This window comes from Anticarsia gemmatalis, chromosome 5, assembly GCF_050436995.1.
Source record: "Anticarsia gemmatalis isolate Benzon Research Colony breed Stoneville strain chromosome 5, ilAntGemm2 primary, whole genome shotgun sequence".
In the NCBI taxonomy this organism is placed as follows: domain Eukaryota; kingdom Metazoa; phylum Arthropoda; class Insecta; order Lepidoptera; family Erebidae; genus Anticarsia; species Anticarsia gemmatalis.
Window position 1 is genome coordinate 9,135,351 of NC_134749.1, and position 18,345 is coordinate 9,153,695.

An 18,345-nucleotide genomic window follows, 5' to 3' on the forward strand; every position below is an offset into this window, starting at 1 on the left:
ATTGTTTGAAAAAAATCAAACAGTTTAAAAATATTAGATTAGGGTTTGATTAAATGTCTGTGTTATCCCGAGAGTGCAATTTAGAGCGGCCTTGTTAGTACTATATCATTTGTACTACATGTTTAGGAAATGTATGACCCAGAAGGAAAATCCCCATTCGCTGGTATAGCAATGTTTTAAAAAACTGTCTCAACGGTGCCTATCTTTAAAAGTATAGTTGCCTTTAGTTCACGATCGTTTTACTCAGTATGTTGGTGGCTGTACCGCGCCTTATATTTCAGGAAACCTAAGTATATCATCAAATTATCACCTTCATATAGAAAACGACGGAAATATCATGCTTATTTAAGTTACTAATATCAAAAACAATACTCTTTAGTTTTTATTTACATGCTCCCATCATTAAAACTCAACGATATTTATACAAAACATAACTCATAATTACAAATACTAACGTAATTCTCAAGTATTACAAATATCTAGGAACAATAGCTGCGTACAAAAGCACTAAAAAAACGTAACGAATCGTACAAACCCAAACAAAGAATGGGCAGACTATGACTAATTTCTGTCGTACTCAGCGCCGGTTGCTTCTTTAGAGGTTAATACTTCCTTCACTGGACAATAGGGATCCTCTCATCAAACATCCAAACCTTCGCATTTGATGCGCTGGTCGTTCAATGAAACTACAAAGCGGTTCTTGATACCCCCTAACTGCTTCTTTCACGCTCTTTCTTGTTACGGAATGGACAACTAACGGTACGGCTACGTCACGAAAACACATGCCATGTAATGAAGGTCAACGTAGACTTGCATGGTACCACTATTATCTAGTATTTCATTAGAGCTGAAATAACAGGGCAGCCATATTAGGTTACAGACTCAGTCATTGAATTTACTACCTGAGTACTTTGTTTCTGCAGAAAACCTTACGAATATGATTATCATCAACTTCCGTAACTTTTCCTATGAATCTTATTGAACAGAATTTGTTTGCAATTTAACAATAAAGTAGGCATAGAGATGACTCTATACCGTTTTTAAAGGCCGGTGCTTGTACGTATTCTTAACAAAGAAGCAATATAGTTTAAGCTGTGAGTATGTTAATACTAACAGATTTCAGCCCCAATATCAAAAAATTTAAATAAGTATCCGTTGTTATTAGCTTGTTAAAATAATTGTGTCTATCGAAAAAGTTATCCACTGCATAAATTATCAGACATTTATCCTTAAGCTGGGAAACTGCTGAAACTAGATTTACTCTTGTCAATATAAACAGTTTATTCTATGTTTAATTACAATAAACTATCAAATAGAGACCAACATAAAACAATTAGAAAAACTAACAGATACGAGTATCAGATAAGGCATTCGAGGTTTTGATTATCTCGATAACAAAACAGCGATTAACATAATGTCCTTTTGTTTCGTATTCACAAGTGTTTGAATACAAAGCGCTAATGAAGTAACTACTAACACCTTAATTTTGACAAAGATAATAAATTTAAGTAGTGACTTTAATTATACTAAGACTGTTTATGGTAACATATCAAGGTTATAATTGACAAAGTAGCTTATTGATCTATATAAATGGCCACATTAAGCAGTTATAGAAGATCAGTATTAATCGACTAGCGTCTGTTATAGTTAAATAAGGCGCTCGGGTGATTACAACGAATCTCACCTAAGAGAATTTTTTTCAGAGCATTGAAACAGTTGTAAGTCAATACGAGTAAGCCTTAAAGGAGGTTTAAATAAATAATTAATTTGAAAAGACTGCACTTTAGTTCGGTAGCCTAAAAAAAACTCAATTGCGCCTACGTTAATAAGTCGACAACAATTTCTATCTCCTCGGGTATAGCAAATGTACCAAGCAGGTACTAAAACCGTAGGGTGCGTGGAAAATGAATTTCTTGGAGGACAAAGCCACGGGCGATCTCTATTGTTATCAGAGCCTTGATATTCCATTGTCTCTATTCATACAGACGAATAATTAACCAATGTGTATATCCTTACGTTTGCATGTACCGGAGCATTGTGATGAAATCTTTGGCTTGTTTTTCCCATACAATAGTATTTATTTTATTGTTTTTTTTCTGTTGAATTATTAGTGATTAATCGTAGTATGTTGTTCATAATTATGTATTTGTTGCGTATCCATCTAAAATCGTCTTTGTAGTTTTATAATGAGGAACGTTAACGTTTTACGATACAAGCGCAAACCGTAAGATCGTTCTGAACAGCGGTAGCAACCACTATGGCACGTAGGCAATTGCTGCCATGTTTGGAGCCCCCAATGACGGTGAGTGATGACGTCACTATGGTGTTGTATTTTCGTTCTCATTGAGGAACATTGCCTTAGTGCTAAATAATTAGTTTTTCCAAAAGTGTTGTTCAAGGAATTTCTTTTGTTTTAATAAAGAGTTGTGTCCATATAAATATGTTAAACAAACTTTTCGAGAGTTTTGATATGTGTATTGAACCAAATCCTTGACGAATAACGACTGTGGGAACTTTAAATCATTCGTTAAGTTGTTGCAATACACATGCGAACAGATTTGTAATAAGGGTTAATAAGTACCTACTTTGAAACTGTTAAGTGCTATTTAGTAGTTAAGGAAGTACTTTATAACAGTCTGTTAATATTTATATAACTTGAGAAAATCCGAAGTATACCGCAGTCAGAAAACATCAGTAGTAGCTTCCACCGTGATGTGATTACCTTTTACATTAACTGTAGCTCAATTCTCTACTACTATCGACTACCGGCAACCAGCTATCTATCGAGATATTTTACACGAAAACCTGTTCAGCGTCTCTACCGGGCTCCGTAGGAACTATTTTAGCAATACATTTTAAATGTCAAACTCTCGATACTAAACAGTAATGACTATAGAGAATTACGCCATTGTGCTGTTTGTTCTAGGGTTCAATTTATAGATACAATCAAAATAAAGTCACAAGTACAAAATACGTCAGTTTATTAACCGAATTGCTACTTAAAATAACAATAACATTAAAGAAAACAAGTTATAACAACTACAAACTACAGATAACATACAACATTAGTCTAAAAATTCAGGTACTTTTGTAGAAACGTAACAATTATAACAATAAATAACGGAAAAGTTAACAATCAAATTCCGTAGAGATCTAGAGTTTTGACTTTTCCCTTTTATTTTACGAACAAATTATAGTATAGGCTTAGTTGAAACGAAAATTGGCCTTGATTGAACACCCGATCTAGTTCGTATCCGATCTTCTTTCGTAATACTGAACTTAATTCCAATTGAAATGCTTTAAAGTTCATAACTTGACACTGTCTTCAAAGTTTTCCAGCATAGCATTAATTTTGAACAAAGGGAGATAAGATTGGGTATAAGATAAATATCTTAACATATTTTATCTGGTCCAAAATTATCACTCTATAAACTTTTTCTGACATCTTATTCAAGAGTTTCGATTAATAAGCGTTTGATGTTAAACAATTAGGTATATTATGTTTCTTTTATGAAACTTTAAAAGCAATTTCAATAGGAACTTCTATTCTTATAGATGTTGTATTAGTGGTGAAGGTGTGCGGCTTCGTGGGGCGAGATGGGTGCAGTCTTGTGGACGACCGCGTTGAACCCATTGTGTTTGTCAGCGGTGTAGTCTACAGTGCGGATTGAACCGTCCGGCTCGACCACTGTGTACTGGCCTGGAACAGAAAATAAACGAGTTGGTAATCCTACGTCTTTAAAAATTACCTACTTATAAAATTGATACTAATTTTTCGTTTAGCTTTTGAATGTCTCCATAAATTTCGCATTGTATTGAGCAGTCTATTCATGGATACAGTATACTTACATAAAATCAAGCCTGTTTCTATTCATGTCACAAGAAAAAATAAAAATGCGGAATTATATTTTACTGAAAAATTGCTTATTCAGATGTTTAAGAATTAATTAGAAATTTTTGTGTGTGATTTGATTATTATCATAGTAAAATACTTTCGAGTAGAAGAAACAATTAATAAATTAATATTTTTTTCTATGATAAATAAAAAGCATTCTTACCTTTGACAACGTCGCCATCGCGGGATTCATGGTGAGTTTTGATGTCGCCACTATGGAAGTCGTTCACACCATACTTGAAGACGTATTTCGGATACGCCTGAAAACAAAAAATAACAAATGAGAGCAATAGAAAATTTTACTCATACATTTCCCGTCAAAAAATGATGATATAATAACCTTACACAGAGAATGATATTGTGATATTAGATAAAGAGATAGAGTAGATTAATATTGAATTGAGACATGTTTATTTCTTTACCACATAAGAGCCTAAATCTTATGCCTTACAGAAAAGAACTAAGAACTTCGTGCTATTTGTCAAACGCATATTGTTTAATGTTTTAAACTAACATGTGCCTGATACAATGCCTTTTTTAAGTAAACGACCTGTCAATATAACGCTCTTGGAGCCAAAAATTCAGGTCAGTCCTTCGACTGTTAACAAGCGTGTTACATAACATTGTCACACGCAGAAGTTGAACTCGGAAGTGTAATTGATACGAATGGACGGGAATACGTAGAACGTGTTTAAGTTTGCGGTGTGTAGTGAAACCGTTTGAACGAACCACGTGCGATTATGTAACTGTTTTTATGCAAAGAGTTTGGGCTGAGGCATGAACGGATGGAATACTAAAACAGCGATATTTATTAATGCATAGAAATGTTGAATTTATCGTCAAATAATTTAAATTGCCTTTTGTAGGTATATTAACAGCTTAATATTACGATCTTGTCCAGAAAACGTTGTGAGTGTGATTTTGGTCAAATTTACTTAATATTTTTTTTTACTTTTAAGTGGAAAATTTGCTGATACGAGCAGATAAGTACTAAGCAAAACGGGCATCAAATAATAAAGTTTATAATGCAACTTATTTTGCTAATTTTTTTAACAGTTACAATTAAGTTATTATTTATGTTCATTATTGTTCATTTATATTTTTGAGGAGATAACCATACAGCACAAATTATTTTTTATAGATTTTATGCACTCGCTTTTTTATTTGAAAATACTATGCTATAAACGCTATAACCTTTTTACTTACACCGTAAACGTAGAACACGCGCACGCGCAAAGAACTCATCAACAAGCGGAACGTGGCACAGGAAACGCGATCTTGTCAGAATTCCTGTTCATTCACAGATCGACGCAAACTTACAACCAATTATGTGACTTTTTACTACATCGTTGTAAGAATTGGCTTTCGAACAAATTAACCATTGTTTATTAGAAGGAAATTCATTACTGAGGAAGTTGGGAATTATGCTGTTAACTTTATAGTTTATGGTGAAGCTTGTTGCGTAGACGCGTCGTTAATGTAGTGAATACAAAATGAAGCGAATAGTAAATAAGAAACTGATTTGCAGTATTTACTTGAATGTGTCTAGTAATTACTATAAATATAACAGCATTTTTTTTAATATGGGATAAAATATTATGTCAGGGAAACTAATTTTGGAGGAATAATAAAATCCTCACCTGATATTATCCTTGCTCAATTTACCCGAAAAAGTTCTTAGCATGATGCTATTAATATGTTTTTATACATTTAAAATAAAAAGTGTATAATAATATAATATAATGGTCCGTACAATATAAACCCATAATTCACCATACTACGAATACGTAATAACAATAATGACCCGATTTGCATTTTCCGTTTCCCATAAACGTTACGCAACAAGAAAATTTATTTTACTTTAAATCACGACTTGACACAGATTATACTCTCATAATTTTATAAATATCATAAATTATTAACTTTTGCATTAAAGGTTTTACGCAATACTGTCCATTTGACCGTTTAAGGCGATTTATATAGTGAAATTAACTGTAAGCTGCCTTATAATTATGACGTAACATAAGCTGTTCGATATTTTTACGATTGTTATTGATAACAAGGAAATCAATAAAACAAGCCTTTAATCAGAACCAAAGATACCGGTAAGTTAAGATTATATTTAGGTACATAGCTGCATAAATTTGTTTCTTAACCAACAGCTGTATCACCGACAAACAAATAGTATTTTAACCAAATGTTTGTTTCTTTTCTGGCAAATGAGGTTTTTTTGGTTCATAGTGCACAATGTCGTTACAATATTTGGACCTGTGAAACTCTCAGTAAATAATATTTATGTTGAGAACTCTACCAAACGGTTGACCAGATTTTTTTGAAAAACGAACCCTGTTTTTCTTCGCTAAAAGTTGGATAAGGTCCATAACTTTCTACAAATTACCTTTGTTATTGTCGCTGTCGTTTTTAGTTAAAAAGTAATTAATACTGTATTAATAGTTAGATATCGATGTTATTAGGAAGAAAGCGTATAAAAGAAAGTGCAGTCACACTTGTAATCTAAGTTGTAGGTTTAAGTTTCATATTACGAATTGGATGTCAATATTTTATATACATCTAACGTTACTTTGTAACCACAACCATAGAATATAGAAATAATTTAAAAGAGCAATATTCTTCAGTTCTTTGAATTATTTTTAGACCTCTGAACTAACCAATATTTTCGTACGATTAAAAAGAGTTCGTTGTTACTTTTTGGTTACATATAGCCCAAGACAAAGATAGATGAAAGGAGAGAAAATGTGCCTTTGCCCTATAATGGAACAGTTTGTCCCTATAAAAGTTAGTAAAACATTTAAATTCAAAGACAAATTATTTTTTTTTTCAAATAAAGCTGATAAAATAACAACGAATTGACATTATTACGAATAATACGTGCCTATCTAAAGGTATGTTTCAAAATCATCAAAGAATTGTAAAAAATCAGGTTACAATTGATTTATATTTATAATCTTCCTTTGAAATGAACGACCGATTAAATCAAGTTATAAATGCATTACTATTACAGCACAAAGCACATAATGTTATGTTTGTTTTGTAATAGTTATTTAACTCGCTTTTATTTACTTTTTGTGTAGTTGCGAAGTAGTAAGTTCTGTTGTTATGGTAACTGTTATGTGGAAACTCGTTACTTGTGTTTTACAGCCATTAATGTGTTCATACTGTTTTTGTGCCGTATTTTGCTGTTTCAACTTAACATATTGTAAGCACAAGATTTCATCCCACTTATTACAAGTACCGGCGGTCCTGTATGACAAGGTGTGTAATTATGAATGAAGCAAGAGAAGTCTGTAGGGATTAGAGTAAATGACGTTTTTTGGTCCCTGCCTACTCTTGTAGGAAAGAAGCATGATTTAATGTATGCATTTAAGTTATAACAAGTAAAACTTCTCATGGCATGATTTCCAATTCTCACAAAATCTTGTGCTTCTTTCCCCAGACTCTATTCTTAGCTATAGAGTTTTGACAAGAGTTCTCAAGATGGAGTTTGATAATGATTTATATCTAAGGACCGCAGTCTTTTTTGTTTAAAGCTTCTTAAACCAAACAATAACATTGAATCCATTATTTAATGTTAACACTATTTTTAAGACTATATCACTAATAAACGAAAAAGATGAAGTTACAAACTCCTCTGGCGTAGAGTAACCAGCTCCCTATATATTTACTTACATAATAGTCCACGTGTTCATCCTCAGAAATGTGGTGGTGTTCATAGCCCAGCTTAGGCTCAGCATGTGCGTGGATGATCGTCGCCGCCGGCTGAAGATCCAGCACCCTCACTGGATGAGCGTATCTTATCACGCGACTGTGTGTACACGCCACTAGCGCTAAGGCTACGATCACCAACTGAAACATTACGAAACATTTTCATATTAGTATTTAAACATTTATAGAATAATTTGAGTTTTTCGATCTGAAATGTTTTTTGCACTTTTTTAAGAATGCCCTTGTGTCGCTGGGACTTTAATAAACATACCAACAACGGACACGAAGCACAACCAGACCCGAAACAACTTTTCGTGGACGCACGACTCCCCTACGCAAGGGTAGTAGCATGGTGACCACTTTACAGTTATTGAGAATGGTGACCTGTTGCAATATACGCGCCAGGTTTGTGAAGAATTATGTGATTAACCAGTACAAAGTATTTGTATAGATATCCTCTACAATAATTGGAATTACTCACGTTGCCTTACCCAAGATTCTAATGCACTTATGTTTACGAATTTATTAGCGATTCTCATAGTTTGTATATTATAGCTTGAAATCAGGAAAACGCTAAAAATATGATTACTATGTATGTTCACACTACACAGTCATCTGAAGTCATCTCATTTTTTCGTCATATACAGAATAGCTACTAGTACAATGAGCGAAGAAGAATAGTTATAATTTTAGCACACAATTATACGGATGTAACGTAGTCGTTACCGTAAAAGGAAGCATGTGCTCGTAAAAAAAAATTATGAATAACATTTGAATTGTAAACAGCTCATAAATATAATTTTGATTGCATACCAGTTTAATGATCTATTATGCATTTTTATTGTTGGCATCTTTATAATCGACCATCAATATAATTTAGCGTCAGTGATTAATACATCATGTTTAATGATATCAACATCTACGATATGCTTGGCTTTTCTGTTCTTTATAATATTTAAAAATCTACACACCCACACGCCCGATACAGTTTATCAATGTAGGTATATTTACCCTTATTAAACATAGTTTCTTATTATATTACTGGCTGAACCGGTAATTTTTGTTTTTTTTTATTTTCTCTCAGTAAGAACCATCCTCGTACTTCAACAGCGGCATCGGTTCAGCATTTCTTGAGTTTAACGCTTAGCAACATATTTGGCGATTTTTTTTTTCTGTAAAGAGCTTTAATTCTCTTCTTGTTACTTTTACGTGATAATAACCAGCGTAAACTTGGCAAAACCAGGTAGTACTCCACTTATATCGCGTAATTACGAGTTACTAATCTAGTTCCTTTCTTTCGCCTCTGATAGAGATCAAAATAGCTTCTATTGTTCTAATTAAATCGTCTTAATTACATACTTAGTGATGCACGTGCAAATTACGAGTTATTTTATAACCGCATCTCATTACATAGGCTGATTATTTCATATACATTGATGAAAAAATAACAAAAAGTATTTCGTAAACTTTTAATAGAATAATAGAATAGTATAGAAATTATTAAGAAGCAAAATATATTGCTTGAATATCCTATCGACCCAAAAAAAAATGAACAAGTATAAACTAACGTTATAATAAGAACTACAAGAACATTAACGATATTTTTTTAGTTTAAAATAAATGCACGAATTTTCCGTCGTTCTCGTGTTACTACTAACCCGAGTAAATTACGTGTTTGGTTTTGTCCAAGTATATTAAAATAATTCGAAGTAAAAACCGATATGTATGTACATAAGCTGACGCTGTCATGTTATTATGAGTAGTTCCTGTGAACACTTAATTGATTTTAAACCAATTATCGTTTGTATTATGAATGTGAAATCGACGTTGTTGTCATCGATTCTGCATAAATAATTCACTTCCAGATTCCGTTTACGTATCAAAATAATACTTACTAATTTCCGATTGCAAAATAGAATAATTAGTTACTAATACGTATCTTGGATCGCGCCTAACAATGCGGTATTCAGGAATGATAAATTATTTTTTATAGATAATTGAGAAGCCATTGCATGTTTTTGCCCTGCTATTAAACTCACATAATATATCCTTTCATTGCAATACTGAGAACATTGCCAATCGTGGTAGTCTGATAACCTTAGACTAGTTTTCAAGTGTTTTATTTATCTTCCAGATTTAAATAAGAAAACAATAAGTCATTGGGACGCATGTATGATCAATAAACAACTCAAATCGTATTAGTAAAAGAGAAGCAGACTACACAAACTCAATTACTATTATCTCAACATACTCACGTGTAAAAACTAAAATATGTAACACTAAAGGTAACAGAACTTTTTCTCATTTTAACTAGTTTTTTTCTATTTTAAACAATGGCATCTCTTTATCCATAACAAATTAATGTATGAACGCATCTTTCAAACAATGGTAGGGTTTTTATAAATATTCTCAAGCGCTTTCAGTATTCCATTGATGATTACGCAGAATATGTTTTTTACGTAATCGCTTACGCTTCGTAAATAACTTTTGTTTTCACGAGAAACTACAGTGACCCCGTGTACTCTTTGTGACCTGAGAAAAGTGGTGTGTTGTGCTACTTATGGTTAAAAATGTTGGAATTTCGTTTCAGTTCGTTGAGCGACTTTTAGCAGGAACCTTACGAGAAATTTAGAGTGACAAGATTGGTCCAAAATGACTTCACACGTTGGGCACTTGCACACGGCGTTAATGTTGAATATTCGATCAGATCATTATAATTTTTAATATCTCATCTTCATTAAAAAGCATATTTTGCTGAATTTTTCGAAAACGTTTTTAATGTTTTGTCTTATTTTTATACAATAAAATGTTTCACACATATTCGAAATATCAGTAACCCCACATTTAATGAAGAGTAATTAAAACATGAAGTATCTCGTATTTTTTACTATCTAACTAGTTAATATAACCAATCAACACTAACAAGAGGTGAATAATAAACGAGAAAGCTGAAAGTTCACGGATAGGGATAGGTATGTAATCTTTTACTTTTCGTAGTAATACTATACTTGTCATCTGAGAATAAGAAAACAATGCATTATAGTGGAAACAGAAAATACGGCCGAAAATAAGGCCGTTATAGACAGGCCAAAACGTCAAGAAGTGAAATACTAAACTTAAATTTTTTATCGTTACTTGTCATTAAAAATTGAGTCTAATTTTATATATATTGTCTAGTTAAAAAATATATATATAAGTATTTATAAAAGTACTATCCTTTCTCAAACATCTAAATAAAAATCTGTTTAGGTTTTAACTAATTTATAATGTCAAGATTTATTTTGAAAAACGATATTTTTTTGTATCAGAGCATCTCACCTTAAAGGCCATTTTCGTTGCTTGTCAATGAACACTGCTTCTAATTAGTACAACTACACACGACCACTACGGGACTAAGTGAAAATTATAAAAAAGTTTTGATACACTAGTAACGAAGGCTGAGTACCGAATGTGTTGGAGAAACGCCACGGGGCACTTATATGTGGATGTGAGAGGGGTGGGCACGCGCACACTGGGGCAAGTGTCGAACCAATGCAATATTGTTATATTTATTTATTGGACGATATTTGGTAAACGGATTTGGTTTCAGCTTTATTACATTTAGATTATTTTGGAGTTCTTTAAGTATTTTTTATTTTTTATTTTTGGGTCCAATAATAGCACGGTTTGACATAAAATTCAGTACATTGTGTCATTGAACTAACTCATAATCATATAAGATAAGACCTAGAGTAATTCGATTCCCATTCAAAAAAAATTAAGATAGATGACACATTAATTACAATAGCAGCCTTATCTCGCTGAATGAAAAAGTTTTTCAAAATGCACAAACACGTAATTTCTTTGAAATCTTTCCTTTGAAAATTGTTTACTCCTTCAAATCCAGCAAAAAATTTGACGAACCACAAAAGCTTTTTTAACATGATATACATCAAAGCTAACTAAATCATCTGTATAACTACTTATTAGTATTGAATCATTAACCAATAAAATCCAACACGCTCCACAAAACTGTTGAACAAGCTATCAATAAACCTATCATTAGTATCTCGAGTTATATCACGATCGTGCAACCGTTGAAAATAATCTCATTACATTCTATTAAGTGCATCAACTATCTGCATGCAATGCATACACTATTTACCAAACACATATATAGTATTTATTATCAATATATTACCTCTCTTTCTTCCTCCGTACAAAGAAAAGAGACGACAATATAGTCTGTATTAAATAACTACAAATGACTGCTACACTTACGTCAGTTTAAGTACGAAAATATAACCGCAAGTTCTGAAGAAAACTTCCTGTTGTGTTGAAATATTGTTCAAAGTAGAAGTTTATGAACAATTATTGTGTTTTCGCAATGTTGGGACTTTCACAGTCACCTCAGGATTAACGAAAGGAACAGTACTTGTATATGATAACTGGCTATGGATTAACAACTCTAGTAATTATTAGCTTGCATGTACACTCAGTAAGTGAGTTACCACGATTTTTTATTAACCGAATAGTTATTAGTGAATAGCACTTAAAATTTGATACGCTCCACATAGATTGTCATTCCATATGAAAACAGCGCTTACCACTTAATTCGAACATTTGAGTAAAATATACTTAACTCAGCTTATAAGGGACATATAAAAAAAGTAAAAGCTTTTGACAATGTAGCAGCATGCTACACTTTAATTCTTAACACTTTTTCCGATACGTTAATCACCGTAAGCCGTCGCTTACTTCCATTCTATATCGATATTATAATATAATATACACTATATAATAATATGCACTATAATAAGTGTTAGTAAACTAAATATAGGAAAGACAATTTAAAATATTCAATAACCAACGAATGTTGTCTTGTCCGAAGTCGGACATACATGAACATTTTGTGGCCGTAAATGGCATCAAATCGTTTACGTGATAGTTTAAATTATAATGTCGTTTACCTGTCATACCTCAGGACATTTCAATCATCAACATTGTCTTCGGTCTGTTGCCCAAGAAAATAGTAAGTTTTACATGTTTTCGTACAATATGTCACTAATACGTGAGAGTGGTTATGTAAGGCGTGCGCGATTGCTAGCCCACTTTCCGTATTCTACCTAATTATGTGACAATGGATGTAATATACTGCTACTGATCGTTATGTCTCCAGAAAATACGATTATGACGTAATCGGTAATATATTGTTATAATGCATTCAATTTTGTATGGTGATAACAATGTCTGAAGATGATATCACGTAATTTTGTATCACCGATTTTGTTTTGAACTCAAATTAGCTGCAAACAAAACGCTTCCAAACAGGGCAAAACTTGAAATATTGTCTTAAGTATAAAAAAACTTCTTCTAAAGTATTAGTTAGGTAATATATTATTTTCCGTAAAATATTTATATTTTCCTTAATTGAAGTTGGCTTACTATAACAACACGCCAATGCAAATAAGATATAATAAGGCAATCTTTCTTTAGAGAACATCTCCTTTTGTACAGTTTTGGGCCTTCTTGAAAATATGCTGTTCGTATTTTATGTAGTAAAGAACATAGGTTATTAGTGCGTCGTCGAATTCAATCATTTAGACAAGTGTTTGGATTGCGCATTACGAATTGGCCTTTGCTAGAAAAAGTACCTCGCCTAATTACTTAATGTAATGCATTACGATATTGGTTATGCGGCCCAGTTATACAACTAAGACTTTGGTACCTAGCGCACATTATCTTTGTTACACTTTGTTTTGTAATATCTAGTATCTACTTTAGACATTTGTGTCTGTTTCATTTATATCCTTATGCGTCCAAATGCTTGCTCGCTATGGGTCTCCTCAATACGCAGGATAATAATATTAAAATGAAATTAAAGTAAGCAATTATATCAGAATTTATAATTAAATGTAGGATGTCACCAATGGACAGGGGATGCTTCACTGACAAAAACAATCCGAAATTCTGTCTGTCATTATACTATCACAGCAAAATATAAAATAAAATTTATCTTGAAGATTGTTGAAAATCTGGGATCACACATTAGGTTCTCTAAATCTAGAAATAGAATATAAGTTTGTACGCAAACGGAGCCATGGCATGAGCTCGTTGCATCCTTATATATTGTTTCATTAATACATTTAATTCGAATGAATTAAATGTATTGATGACTTGATCTAATTAATGTGGGTGTAATACTTACACCCACATTAATTAGATCAAGTAACACGAAAGCTAAGCTAATTTTAGTTATAAATAAATAATTATCAATTGAAGTAAACACGTTTTGTTACATGTTGTTTGTTACATTAGAAATATAAACTGAAGCCACCTAATTTTGTACAAAAAAGTTGTTATTTCGGTGTACTGGTCATGTTGCATCACGTCAAATGCAGTGACTTGTATTTCACCTGGTTTTATATTCTTATTGATTGATGACTCTGGTCTTTGTGACAAGGCTCAAAGTTAAAACAAAAAATATTGTAAGTATATTGTGAAAGAGAAATAGGGGAAATATTAAGTGCGGCAAGCAACTGATTTGAATATTCAATCCTAGTAGTTTTATACAGTTTAAAGTTACGTAGAAACCTTATTGTTTTTGTAATGTTGCTTAGCCATAACGTACATTTCGCTGAAAAGACCTCCTTTATAAAACGTGAATAGTTCATAAACAAAAATTTGTATGACAGCAATCAGGCTCTTTTGTAGTCTATATTTTCTGTGAGTTTACGTCAATGTTTGTTAGAATTTTATAGAATTATTTATTTATATTTCTTTGAGTAATTTTACTATGAAGAAGGTATGTAATCCTAGACCTATACTGACCTAGGCGACAGTCGCTATAGTTATCAGTAGCGGAACTTTTCATACCGAAATTTTGTGACTAATGCGAAACAGTGGGTACTGCGTTACGCGGTACTAGTTATGCGGTATTTTTTTTTGCGGAATCCGCTTTGGTATCAATGGTACCATGCGTTTTCTGTAGACGACAAGAAATAACGTTTATATCTGAGCTAGCCTTTAATCGTTACACTAATCAGATCGTATCCTTTCTTAGTATTCATTTTGCACTAGTAACGCAGTCCGGATACAGAACTATTGTTACACGTTGATACTGTTAAGAGGAGTACACTTTCGCTATCGATAAATAGCTACGTTCAGACATAAAGTAGGGTGATGTGAAGAACTTAATTAACATACGTAAACACGTAGAATAACAAACGCTTTGCATTCTCAACTTTGTAAAGAATCTAGGCGTTAGTAATGTGTTAAGGAGTATACCTTTTGGCCCGAATACTTCTGTTTCACTTCTGGCAAACGCTGATCCAAATCAATTCTACCATCTTCGAAATACATTTCTAGCACGAGTTTCGTTACAATCACGTAGTGTATTTTAATTAAGAAATTTGTGAATTGGCTTTTGTCTCAACTTATAAAATATTTGTGATACGTACCTTTATAAAAATACCAGAGACCTACATCACTAATAAACATATTTGTCGAGAATTTAAGAACTTCAGACATTTTTCCCAAAGTCAACATTTTATTTAAGAGTTTAGATTTCCAGTTTTAAACGCTGACTATTCTTTCTTACCTATTTATACCTATGTTTTTAACAACTGCACCTTAACAGTTCATGTTAAATAACATTAAGTACGGTAGGCCTCAGCTCATCTGTAGTAGCGTCTCGTCGCATCTGGATCGAATCATCGCCGAACTATGCCGCGCTAGTGATGTAATTTTAACTAGGCCTTTACAATACGTAAACAATACAATATTGTTTGAACTACGCATAGAAATGTGTGGCGAAAATTTGAACTTTGCTTAAATGTTGAACTTTATTCGGGTTTTTAAAATTAGTGAAATATTTAATCTTTTCGATAAAGCCCTAGTTTAGATCTGTAGATAATGGTTTTAATTAGCCAGCAGTACTGTCAACCTCGGCCATTGTTTTGCAGCAACTGAGTCGAAAGCGGAACTTCGAACGCATTAGCACAGCATACGTATATGTTTTATTCTATAAGCACAAGAATTAAGTTTCAAAGTCAGCTGGCAATTACATATTTTAATTCTTTCGTGCTTATCTCCTTGTTTCCAGGTCGATTTACATAATGCGCCTGACAATTTCATTCCAAAGAAAAAGAAGCTACGCTGCACTGTATGCAGAACTAAGACAGATTCGACATACTTTGTATGTAAATCAAAACGACATGTGATTTGCGAAAACTGTCAACATCTTGGTAAGAAAGGAACAACTTTACGCTAGAAACACATCTTATAGGTATGCCTATAAAATTTCCATGTCACAATGTTAGTTACCGTACTCCTCCGAAACAGCTTGACCGATTCTCATGAAATTTTGTGAGCATATTGAGTAGGTTTGAGAATCTTTATTTTCATACCCCTGAGTGACACATTTTTTTTATTTTTATTTATTTTGCAAAACTAAGTTTGTATTATAATATATTTCAAGCCATCAATGTCCTATCGCTGTGAAAGGGTTTCCTCCCGAAATGAGGGAGAGATTGGACAAGTGTAGGTTGAAGACTTTGCATTCCTTCAAGAACTATCTAAACACTTCGTTTGAACCAAATACAAGTTTTTTCATAATTTGTTTAGTTATAGATTCTGTAACGGATGCAGATGATGGTGAATATGTTCCTGAAAAAGAATGTGGTCCAAAAAGAACATCTTCAAATATGAGCTATCCAGAAATACAACGTTTAGATCTGGCTAGTGGTGACCATTCTGACTCTATTGAAAGTAAGTCAAATCATAAATGTAATTGAAATCTGATGGCAGCGTTACCCCTTGAGAAAAAATATAATTAACTAGATTACATCAGTTTGGCAGTCTTGATAACATGACTAGTGTACTACTTATGTCTAGTCGAGAACCAGATTTAATATTAGTCGGGCTAGATACATTTTGATAACAAATAAATTACTACAAGTTATATTTTAACAGGTTCACTTGCTCTGAAAATCACAATAACGCGCGAGCAAGCAAAGAAAAAAGGGAAATGGACTACTTCAACTCCAAAAGCAAGTATAATATTGAACTTAGTATTTAATTTGAACAAAATTATTATTAATTACTACTATTTACACATTTTCAGGAATTTCTTCCAACATACAGTAACAAGACAATAATACAATACCAGAACAAGAACTATCGTGAAAGCGAGTCTAGCCTTCCTCAAGACGTCACCTATACCAATAGTGAAAATAAATATGATAGAATTCCGAGGTAAAAATCTATTATGAAACCTACCCTACCGTATAAAGTACAGTCCCGTATTTTCAATCCCAAACAGGGGAGCAATTATTAGGCTTAAATTCTACGTTAAACATGCCTATTGACCGACGGAATGTCTGGATTTAATTAAACTCCCGAACGATTTTACATTAGTTTTAGTTTTAGTTAGAATATAAGCCTGTTTCCTGAATATAAAAGATGACCGCCCTCGACCAGCTTCTATTCTTACATATTACTTCTTACAGACCAGTGGTTTGCCCCGTCTCGCAATGTGGTAAGATCGTGACAATAGATTCAATACCGCAACACTTCAACTTCGATCATTCGAAGGTGCCTAAAGCAGTACTGAGCAAAACTGAACCTCAAGAAATTTTACTCAATTATTCCATGTTGTCCTTGGACACGCAATGTGTGGCAATATTTTTGCTAAACAGGCAAAGGTATATTTTATTTCAATAGTAAGCGACAATAAATATGAAAAATTATACATCGAGCAACCAAATCAAGCAATAAGAACTACTAACTAAAGAGATAAAAAAAATATTTTAAAGCGTTTTAGTAAACGCCTGAAGGAAAAACATTAAACTTTTTCTAAATTGAATTTTTATTGAATTGTTATTTCAGCCGCAGCCAAACGACTTTGAAGCCTCATTCACTTAGCAGTCTTACAATGGACAAGGATGCCGAATTATTGTATCTGTTAGCTGCAAAAGTATCAACCTTTCCTGTAACTCTGTCAAATACAAAGAGTATTACTACAGTCTCTCGGAAAAACAGCTGCACGCAGACTGAGAGTCAACAGTGGAGAAATCAACAGGTAGAAGTTTATTTTTATTTAAAGCAACCTCATACCTTCGATCCATTCTCATCAGAAACTTCATGTTCCGAAAGAAACTGTTGCTATTTTAAGAAACCTGAAAATATAAATATTTGACCCTAAAACTATTTATCAGGCAATAACTTAATTAACTGAAAATCTAGGCCCGTGGTTCTTTTAGATTTTATACAGTTACAGCGCATCCACTTTCATCGTAATGTAAATAAGAAATAAAACTAGACTAAATTTCCAGATTAACAAACTATGCAACAATATAAGAAGACCTGAAGATCAGAATTGGTTAAATAATTCCAATAACATCGATGCTGGAGACGAGGAAATACTATTATGGCTGTGCAAACTAGATGACAAAGAGAGTATTTATAGTGTAAGTATATTTATTAATAAGATTAAACAAGAGAAACATATTATCACATTACTTAAGAATTTAATAATTTTCTTCAGATAACAATTTCACGAGCAGATAAAAAGCAAGCTTACAGTTATATCGGTGATGCAATCCACATAAGAGAGGAACAAGATGGCATTTCTATCTATAACAAAGCAGACTGCCTATCCTTAAGAAGAGCAGTTATCAATAAACTTATCTCTATAGAAAATGAAATAAAAGTTATGGTAAGCATTGTATAGAAAATTAAAGAATATA

The 18,345-nt window shown here is 32.6% G+C and overlaps 2 protein-coding genes across 3 annotated transcripts; one reads left to right on the forward strand and one right to left on the reverse strand.

The window, feature by feature from the left end:
- Positions 1 to 2,964: 2,964 nt before the first annotated feature.
- On the reverse strand, positions 2,965 to 11,096 carry LOC142973118 (cuticle protein 19-like). The gene is made up of 4 exons (XM_076114677.1): positions 10,937 to 11,096; positions 7,583 to 7,759; positions 4,059 to 4,155; positions 2,965 to 3,700 (listed from the first exon to the last, which is right to left on the reverse strand). Exons 1-4 carry the CDS (start codon positions 10,946 to 10,948, stop codon positions 3,564 to 3,566), a joined length of 423 nt encoding a protein of 140 aa, XP_075970792.1. The 5' UTR covers positions 10,949 to 11,096; the 3' UTR covers positions 2,965 to 3,563.
- Positions 11,097 to 14,307: 3,211 nt separating this feature from the next.
- On the forward strand, positions 14,308 to 18,329 carry LOC142973114 (uncharacterized). 2 transcript variants are annotated; one of them, XM_076114670.1, is made up of 9 exons: positions 14,308 to 14,402; positions 15,702 to 15,843; positions 16,223 to 16,366; positions 16,571 to 16,647; positions 16,722 to 16,852; positions 17,107 to 17,301; positions 17,486 to 17,678; positions 17,932 to 18,066; positions 18,144 to 18,329. In XM_076114670.1, the coding sequence occupies exons 1-9, from the start codon at positions 14,394 to 14,396 to the stop codon at positions 18,327 to 18,329; spliced, it is 1,212 nt and encodes a 403-aa protein (XP_075970785.1). In that variant the 5' UTR covers positions 14,308 to 14,393. The 2 variants fall into 2 exon arrangements, with proteins under 2 accessions (XP_075970785.1, XP_075970786.1); XM_076114671.1 differs by having other exon boundaries at positions 16,247 to 16,366.
- Positions 18,330 to 18,345: the final 16 nt, after the last annotated feature.

What these genes read in the sequence shown, in the direction of transcription:
- LOC142973114 (XM_076114670.1), top strand. An exon ending in CCATTCTGACTCTATTGAAA is followed by an intron (nt 16,367 to 16,570) that starts GTAAGTCAAATC and finishes ATATTTTAACAG; the next exon opens with GTTCACTTGCTCTGAAAATC. An exon ending in AACAGTGGAGAAATCAACAG is followed by an intron (nt 17,679 to 17,931) that starts GTAGAAGTTTAT and finishes CTAAATTTCCAG; the next exon opens with ATTAACAAACTATGCAACAA.
- LOC142973118 (XM_076114677.1), bottom strand. An exon ending in ATGAACACGTGGACTATTAT is followed by an intron (nt 4,156 to 7,582) that starts GTAAGTAAATAT and finishes TTTTGTTTTCAG; the next exon opens with GCGTATCCGAAATACGTCTT. An exon ending in CGATGGCGACGTTGTCAAAG is followed by an intron (nt 3,701 to 4,058) that starts GTAAGAATGCTT and finishes TTTCTGTTCCAG; the next exon opens with GCCAGTACACAGTGGTCGAG.